A 9,963-nucleotide genomic window follows, 5' to 3' on the forward strand; every position below is an offset into this window, starting at 1 on the left:
TCGTTTTGTTTTTTTAGATGTTTTAGTTCTGTCTGACCCTTCATCAGGCAAAATCTGCTGCAGCTGACTTCACCAAGCCACATACAGAAGATCGGATGTTACTCCACACACATGGTGTCAAAGTCCTTTGCTGAAATGTTCACTCTGAACATTATCCAGCCAACGATTACAACTATCATCCCAATGTTTAGTACGAGATCAGATGTCTGACTGTCGGTCGATTCAATCGCATGAAGTTTGAGTCGCATGGCCGGTGTGTTGGAGACGTTTCTATGAAAGCCATGTTTGTGATGTGACGATTTGATAAATACAATAAATCTCAACAAAGTAGCAAGAATGTGGGAAAAAATAAATAAACAAATAAAAGCTCTCTTTAAAAAAAATCTCAGACTTAGTTCTCTCCACCAAAAGAGCCTCTCACCTCTCTGACCCTCTCCCCTCTAATAACTGTCACGCAGACCCTAAGATCTTTCCTCTGTCTATCAATAAACCCCTAACATCCTTCACGTCAGTCCCTTTTGCACAAAAGTATCCAATTATTTTTAACACCGCAAACTCCTCTAACACTTCCCTTCATCCCTTTTGCTCTTGCCCTACTCGTCATCCTCCCCTACCTATAAAAAATGAATAACGATCTTAAGGTGGATTGAGGAGAAATGAGAGAAATGTTTCCACCTCACTAGGACGGCTTAAGACTTTGTCATTAAAAACATGACAAGCCATTCAGTTGGTAAAGGTGCTTACTCGAGGGAATGCTGAGAGTGTTTATTCTTTGATTAATTTGCTTGGAGGAGACCTGAAATTTCCCCACTCATGAATATGTGGATGACAGGGAGATTTCTCCGTGGTGACAACTTATCTAAACTACAGGGCAAAACGATTATGCTAATATCAGCTTGTAGTCATCAATCATCTTGTGTCAATGTGGTGTCAAGGCATAACGTTCCTGATCCCCCCTCTGGCCATAGTACCGTGTGTGTGCGTGTGTGTGTGTGGGACTGTGTGTGCAGCTGTGTGTGTGCTTATTTGGAAAGGAGAATTGATCACATTCTCATTACGCCTGGGGATTGTTGGTGGGGTTGCTCTTGCGCTTGCGTGAAGCTGTTCTCTTCGAAAAGAGCTGAAGGAAACCTGGGAAGGAATTAATTAGGTGAGTTTCTTCATCTTGATATGAACACCGGGCTACACACACACACACACACACACACACACACACACACACACACACACACACACACACACACACACACACACACACACACACACACACACACACACACACACACACACAGACAGAGAGTCCGGGCTGAGTGACGTCAGAGAGACGCGCCTTAAAACCAAAGAGCGCATCACAGGGAGATGCATGGTTTGATCAAACGCAACACACACTCGCTTTGGATTGTAAGATAGCGGTGATACTGTAGGAGCTGCAGCAGCAGCTTGGTGAATGAGGCGGAGCGGGAACGGAAGCCAGGAAGTGACTTTTAAAGACTTTTGGTCGTGGTGCGTAAAATGAGACTGGTGCGTAAATGTTTTCGCGGTAGATGATATCCACATTTTTAAACCCTGAAAAGTTGAATGGAAAACCAGCTGTGAACTAGTAACAGAGGCAAAACGTCTACCCTTGGCACGGATGCTGTTGGATGTCGCCCCGAGTCCTGCTTTCTGTCTCTCTGATCTCATTTGAGTTATGGCTTACTCTCAGCTGGGATACTCCTACTCCACCACACCGCAGGTACAGTTACTGTAATTAACTAGATATACTACGACACTGTCAAATAAGGCACTTGATTCCATCACAAAATGTGACAAAGTCAGTAGATCAGCACTATTTGTTTTATGCGCATGTTCTACTTTTCTTCGAGAAATAACTGGACTCAGAACAACTTCTTTTTTACTTTTATGGGAAAAACATTACAATAAAAGTAAACATACAAAATAAAACATAAAACACAACTCGAAGAACTTGTTACATTTTGAGTGGTTTTCGTGTGAGGGACATACCTTTTCATAACGTTATCACTGATAATGTAATAGGACAAATGAGCTTAATTAAATTTTTTTTCTGCCAAAGTTTCTGATGACCTCCGGCTCTCTGGCCGGTTGTTTGGAGCCGGGAACGCCACCGTCACACCCGGTGCTGCGCTCCCCGGGCCACCAGCTCACCTCCACCACCGGCATTGGAGTCTACAGCGGAACTTATCCAAAGAGCCAAGGTTACTACAACACCTGCGGCAGCGACGCCACCGCTCTCTATCCCAGAGTGAGTTTCACTTTGCACTTACAGTTCTTTATTAGTATCATTTTTGCCTTTATCTAAAAATGCTTGATGTTTCACATCGTCTCTAATTTTGGGAGTCACGTGAGGAGAAAGGGGGCTGAAAAAGTGACCTTGTAGTTTTTTTAAGACTGCAGATTTTTTTAGAATGATTTGTAAATATTATACTTACATGTGATGGAGAAAAAAAGTCTAAAGAAAGAAAGGTAATTTCAGGCTGAAGCCAATCAATCATTTGTATCAGAGTCCATGCAGTGAAAACGTTTTGTAATGTATTCTGGATTCTGATCAGTTATTATTCAATATTTTCAGGGGCCACTAGATCACAAAGACGGAGCTGCATCTGTGGGGACCTCTCAGACTCCTGCCTACTATCCCTATGACTATACATTTGGACAATATCCGTATGACAGATATGGGTAAGTCAAAGCCTGCATATTGGCCGAGTTCTTTTATTCTTAAATTAAACCACATTTTGTCAATTCAAAACTGTAATATATTCACTCAGAACTGCAGACTCTTAATGAAAAATATTTCTAGTGTCTGAAGCTTGTTTGCAGTGACCTCATATTTGTTTATGTCTTGGCATCATTGCACGTATTACACTAGTGCAAGGTTGTAATTGTGCTTCACGGTATGGTCCCCCTCACGCTATCATTAATATATGATTCAAAGTCAGTTGTTATCCATAAACAAGGGAGGCCTTTCATTATAGCAAAAGAAATTCACTTATTTTAGGTATGACATAGTTAAATATGATTTGGATTGTCACCATTTGGCTCAGGTATTCCTGCGCTGACGGCGCTTCACGTCGTAAAAATGCCACCCGAGAGACCACCAGCACCCTGAAGGCTTGGCTGCAGGAACACCAGAAGAACCCCTACCCCACAAAAGGAGAGAAGATAATGCTTGCCATCATCACCAGGATGACCCTCACACAGGTAGCTTTTATTCAAATGTTGGATTTAAGGGCATTTCAGAGTTTAGTTTCCTAATATTCTTGTCCATTATTCAATCCATTTCTGGTAGCGTTAAATGATTTGTCCTTCTTTGTGTTTGCTTCACTAGCTCTTACTTTTGCCCTTTCCCTCTCTGTCTTCTCTTCACTAATGTCCTATACGTATGATTTTATATTCCCCTCTGACCTGCATTCCCCCCCCCCCCCTCAGGTGTCTACATGGTTTGCTAATGCACGCAGGAGGCTAAAGAAGGAGAACAAGGTGACGTGGTCACCGCGGGCTTGCAAAAGCTCTGACGATCGGGGCTGCGATGATGACAGTGACGAAGCTGAGAAGCCCCTTAAAAACGACAAAGACCTTCCCGGTAAGCGGTGCCTCAATCAATTAGCACATTAAGCTGGTTTCAGGATTTGCCCAAATTTAGTTAGCATGCACAGACTTGGTGTTATCTGTTCGATTCGTTCTTGCAGGTCAACAGTGTGCAGACCTGCAGAGTGACCTCGAGGACTTCGATCTGCTGGATTCAGACGGTTCTGACTGTGAACCGAAGCAACGGTTTCTACCGGTGGACAGCGACGCAAACACAGACCTCCCACATGGGCATCTCACGCACAACCCAGACCCGCTGCATGGAAAAGAGAGATTGTCTCCGGACTGCCCCAAACTCACACCGGTCAAACAGCAAAACAACGCCTTCTATCCTAATCCAGACCCGCGAAGTACAGACACCAAGCCCAAAATTTGGTCCATCGCTCACACTGCTGCTTCTTTGGACGGCAGCTTGCAGCCAGAATACCCTCCCTGCATGCTGTCGTTGACGGGGTCCCCCTCCCCTGGGTATCCATCAAATATGGCGCTGACCAAGGCAGACAGGGAACAGGAGTCACCGGTCACCACGCTCAGAGAATGGGTGGACGGAGTTTTCCACGGTCCCCCTTTCCAACAGCTCAAACCAGTTGAGGTGTGGAAAGGCCTAACTGATGCCGTAATAGACAGCAGAACACCCGGACAGCCCTTTGAACTTGTTAGGTCTACGTCATCTTTGTAGTCCAACCGACACATCGTCAACGGAATATAAAAAGACTGCTGGACTTGAAACAAAAAGTCAATATTTTGTTGTTGTGACTTGACCGATTGGCTGTTCGCTAAGCCCCCCCCCCCCCCTTACTGTTGCTACGTCTGTCAAGCTTTTCATCCTCCATTCTCGCGCAGCACGTATGCAGTTTACGCTGATAACAGTGGCACTGAAACATGTTTGTAATTGTTTTTTGTAATTGTAAAAAAAAAAAAAAAATGTAAACAGTGGATCCCAGATTCAAGGCAGCGGTAGACAAAAGAAGGCTTCTCAATTCTAGCCAACAACCACTGAGTTTGCCGTCTGAAATGACAACTGTTGGCGACAGATTTTGTAAGCTTTAGCAAGCTCCCAAACGTTACCTCTGTGATTATATTAGGAAATCTGACTCCGGATGACTTTCTAATGTGTCCCGCTGTATCTTAAATACGTACTTGTTGGCGGCATACGCTATATTGTGCTAAAAGACCATGTAGAACACATGCATCTGAACAAATGTAATGTTATCTCAGGTAACATTGGCTGGGGTGAAAACCTCCCTCAATCCATTAGAAAGTTGCTAACGTTAGCCAAAATGGATGGACGTGCTAGTCGTGTAACGAAAACACTGTAACCCCATGAATAATGATGTTAACGCGAGTTAATGATGTGCTTCTTGGCCTTGGAAGTAATGCTTGTTTACTGTAGGTAGTAAAGCCAGACATTTTAATGATTGCATCTTAATTTAGAGCAGACAAACATTGTTTAAATCTAAACTAAGGCCCAATGTACATGTGGAGAAATCCAAAGTTTGACAGACCTGGTGTGCCAAGTTGCAGTTGCTAAGCTAAGATTGGACAGTTGTCATTCGGGGTAGGGGTTTTGCGAACGGTCAATTAACAATGTGATCGTATTCTGGCATTTTGACAGGCCCGTACTCTCTCTCAACTGGGCCCCATCAATGGTCCGATGTCTTCGAGCAAACAAGTGTCACCACACACGTTCCTGCAGCAAGGTTGTACGGTTCTCACACATGAAAAAAAATATACGATATTGTACACTTGCACTATAGCCTGCACATGCACTGAGTCACAAAAATAAAAGGTGTATTCTGTAGAATGGCAATGTTCTCTGAGTGTGCCCTTGGTTGGAACCACTAGCGGTATCAAGTTTAGAAAATGTAAATCCTGTTCTGGAATAGTGGAATATACCGCTGCAGCTTTGGATATGTCTGTGTGTGTGTGTGAGAGAGTGTTTGTGTGCTTGTGTGTGTGTTTTGAGGGAGTGAAAGGGGGGAAGTGGGTGGTATTCAGCCGTGACTAATGGAAACACACAGAGGAGGGTGCTGTTAAATTGTTAAATCGATGCCACTTCCACCTCGGCTCCAGATATAGCCGCAATCAGCGATGCGTCCCTTTTCATTAGGCGGCTTTTGACTTTGTCAACCTGGGACTGTAAGAAAATCCACCACGCGCAAAATGCTTCATAAAACCTCTTAAGTAATTTTAAGTAAGTGTCACATCTTTATCCACTTCGGTGAGTATTTCATATAACCAATAATAAGAAACGTCATCGGAATAAACAGAGAAATAAGGCTGGCATCACGAGGCCTAAACGTTTTATAAAAAATGGATTTCCATCAACTTCAATTATTAAAGAAAAGTTCACAAATTGAGCACCGTAAAACATTTTACACAACACATTCTAAAACAAAGCAAAACAAGAAACAGTGAGAAGTTTTTTTTTTTTTCTTTTTCACCCCCACCTTTCTCCTCCTGTTTTCGATTTAGGAACAGTGATAAAGTATTTATCAGAACAGAGGAGGGATCTTCCTGGGCTTTGTATGGAATTAACCATTTCAGATTAAATTATTCAGGATGAATTCAACCGAGAATTTCATTCTGTTTCTGCTTCATAAATAAGTAAGATTTAGGATGATAAATAATGACATCTGACTTCTCTTTCCTGTAAAGTTTTCTTTCTTCCACTCGCTGTCCGACAGGATCTCATTGTGGTCGGCTGCAAATATATTTTCCATGTTTTTGCTCAGAATTTTTTTCCCTAAGTTTAATGTACTAGAAATTATACGATTGCACTTCTTGCACAAATCTTGAGGTAGATTTGACTTCAAAAGGAGGAGGCGGTGGCGTCATGAAGGAGGTAGAGTGTCAGTCGGATAAGAGGTTGAGGGCGACCCAGTGCTGAGTGGGGTTAAGAGATATAAGGTTATACTTGTTCTCACCTCTATTGGTTGAGACACGACTTGTCTCTTGGGCACAGAGCATTGGGAAAAGTGCATGCACGTATTATACTGCAATCTACTGTAGAGCTTAAATCTTTTGATTCAAAATGTTTTTTTAAAAGTTCCACATTTTAGTTTCTAAGAATTATTTGGAAAACGTTTTCTGTTTTTTCTAAAGAATGGCCTTTGTTTCAAGAGAATTCCTCACGTAATCAAGTGAGAACTCCATTTTAAAGCTGCGCATTAACAATTCACTGCTTAAACTTCTAGAACAGATTTCTGGCCCCTCCGAGGCAGCTGAAACAAGCTGCGACCACAACGCTAACATACTTTGATACTATGATTTGATAAACTAGATGTACACATCCAGCAGACAGAGCCACGTTTTGGGGGTACTTGGCAAATTTATGTATATAAAATATAAATAATCACTCTCCTTTAAGCTCTGTTTTTGGTCGCAACTCACAGCTCTTCAGCTGCTATAATGCTCCTCCATGTTCAGCAGTCGCTAACTCGCTGGCGTGAACTTTAAAATTAGTGACGATGTTTGAAAAGTATAATTATGAAGCATAAATACTGTCAAAACTTAAGAATATGACAGATTCTTTTGGCATTAAAATGTTTCCCTTTCACACATCCCCCCCACCAGCCATCACCTATCTCCTCTTCTTCCTCGTTTCCTTCCCTATCCCCACATCTCATTTCCCATCCCCCCCCCCACCCCCTTGTCTCCTCTCCCACCCTCCCTCCCTCCCTCCACTCGTCTCACCTCACGTCTGTCTGCTCCCGACACACAAGCGAGCCACTCAACAGCCAGTCTGACACGAAGGCCTGCTCCCTGGGCCATATAATGTGATTAAGCCTCGGTGTGCTGCTGTACGGGTCGGGGAATGTTAGAGCCACTGTTTACTTGTCTGGCTCATGCCACCAGCAGTTATCTGGCCTTCAGCGTCTTATGAGAGAATTGACACAGGGGTGATAGACAAAACATTTTTTTTCCCCACTCAGAAAAGTAATGTTTGTCTTCCATTAATTGTTCATACTATTCATTCTATACTCTGTGGGACTTTTTCCTGATTCACCTCTTCTTCTAAGATGGAATGTCTGCACAGGAAGTATTGACAACTTCAAATTACTCCTCTCTGCACCCTCCGTCTGACACCTATTTCCTTTCAACACTGTCTGTCCCTCTGTCGCACACACACACACACACACACACACACACACACACACACACACACACACACACACACACACACACACACACACACACACACACACACACACACACACACACACACACACACACACACACACACACACACACACACACACACACACACACACACACACACACACACACACCGTGGCATGCATATACACACAGTTCTAAGTCTCTTGCGTCTTGTCACACACACTTTGGTTTCCCGGGGCTATCAAAGTGGTGAGTGCAAACTCTCTCCTCCAAAAACTGTCACATGTCGCCAGAGGTGTCTCGCTCCCTGCGGTAACCCTCGGAGCCCCTGGCACAAGTACAAGTCATTATTTCCATGGTAAAGGTCAGAAGCTCTGTCACCTGACTCTAAAGTGGAGCTGAGTGGAGTCGCCCCGAGACAATGACCAAAGGTCAGCTTTCTGTTTTGCCTCTCATACAGTCGGTTTAGATTTGAGGAGGACGGGCTGCTCCCAGATCTGCCCATGAGCCCCTTTTGGTCGCAGTGGCTTCGAGACACGGAGGTTCAGATAATTGGCTGCAGGGAGCTCCATAATGAGCCTGAGGGTCTGTATTATGACACATCTTCAAGGGGAAATATTTTAATAGGGCAATTACAGCGACGAGGAGGATGTTTTGCGCAGAGTGAGTGATTGTTGTGGAGGGGCGCTGTGTTAAGGAATTCAATGGCATTTAACGCCATTATCTATTGTGGCTCAGCAGCGAGGAGAGTCTCAATACGATTACAGTCTTATTTCAGCTTATCTTTGTCTGAGTGGTCTGACCCAACAGTGCAGGTCACATTATGTGTAAGAGTTGTATTTGCAATTATTATCCAATATTATGCTGAAAGAAAGTGGATAACTGGATGTAGCCATAAAACCCCTGCGGTGATTTGACAGTTTAAGGTTGAACCCATGAATGAGTCCGCGCGCAAATTGGCTGAATTTCAACTTCATAATCCGGAGTTATTTGACATTTCTGATGTTAAAGAATATTCTATTATGCCGGCTGATGCGTTTAAGAGCAGTGAATAATTAAACAGTGCGGTTAAATCCAGCACAAAAACACAGCGCTGTTTAATTCAGCACAATTCATATGCTCAGTTTCATCTGAAGATTTCGCCCCGGGCAATGCCTCCAACTCCGCCAACCACCGCCTCTGAACCGTTCAGACTTACCAACCGCAAGACCAACCAGTCAGCTCTCTGACACTGACCCGGATCGCCTGCCTCATTTTAACAATGCACCTCTCTCCCTTCAATCATCCAAAGTGGTCTGACTATAGATGAGGTTAACTACAGCATAAGCCTCACTTCCAGGAGTCACCAGGGCCAATTATATCAGCCTGACTACTCTTCCCAACCTGAGCTCTACGGTGTGGAAAATGCAGTTCCACTGTCTGCATCACTGGGGACAGAACAGGCTAGTGCTGTCTGGAGCCTGAGCCAAGCGCGGGCCAATTTGGCATGCAGAGGTCTATGGAGAATAAGTCCGATGAAATATATATATGATCTTCTTCAAACATGTATTGTTCCGCGCTACTGTGTCTTATCAGGCTGGCTCCCTCCTGATGTCCTCCAGGCTTGGCAGAGCGAGACTCTACATCGCAGATTGTGTGGGACTGATGCACAAGGAATGCTAAGGTTCTGTCAGAGCTCCTTTACAGTAAACAGTAGCGATGAGTCTTTCCTGCTCATCGATAAAGGAAAGTTCAAAGCAATGCAGTCATATTCATGTGTTCCAAGAAGTAGGAAAGCAAATACAAAAATCCTACTCATGCAGATAACAGTGGAGCAGATTTTTTTAAGGTGCGCTGCACATTTCATCAGCTCTTGTTATAGTTCAACGATAATATAGCTGTGCTGCACGCAATCACATAGCTTTGGTTTGACAATAGAAGATAATGTCGTAAACTTGGCTTTTATGTCTCGCTGCACAACAGTCTCTGTTTGTGTAGGACCAGACCAAACACCTCAGCGGGACACTGCTGACCTCTGCCTGTCACAGAGGGAACTGCATCCAGCAATTCAAACGGAATAACTAACCCGGTATCCCAGAGTCACACTGCTGCACAACCAGTCCCATAGAAATGGGGACTGGAGAAACATTTGGAGAAAATCCCTTGACTGTGTACATACAGTGCTGTGTAGCCACAGATGTGTTGAAACGGTGACTTCAACAGGCTTCATTAAGAAGAATGCACTCTCAGACAGTC

General features: G+C 43.8%; 1 protein-coding gene across 1 annotated transcript; it reads left to right on the top strand.

The window, feature by feature from the left end:
• Positions 1-1,690: 1,690 nt before the first annotated feature.
• On the top strand, positions 1,691-4,285 carry irx4b (iroquois homeobox 4b; the record flags this gene model as incomplete). Its single annotated transcript, XM_079175628.1, has 6 exons — positions 1,691-1,735; positions 2,075-2,263; positions 2,591-2,697; positions 3,063-3,219; positions 3,448-3,601; positions 3,708-4,285. The coding sequence occupies 6 exons, from the start codon at positions 1,691-1,693 to the stop codon at positions 4,283-4,285; spliced, it is 1,230 nt and encodes a 409-aa protein (XP_079031754.1).
• Positions 4,286-9,963: the final 5,678 nt, after the last annotated feature.

The sequence above is a fragment of the Pholis gunnellus genome, assembly GCF_910591455.1.
Source record: "Pholis gunnellus genome assembly, chromosome: 16".
NCBI classification, from domain to species: Eukaryota; Metazoa; Chordata; class Actinopteri; order Perciformes; family Pholidae; genus Pholis; species Pholis gunnellus.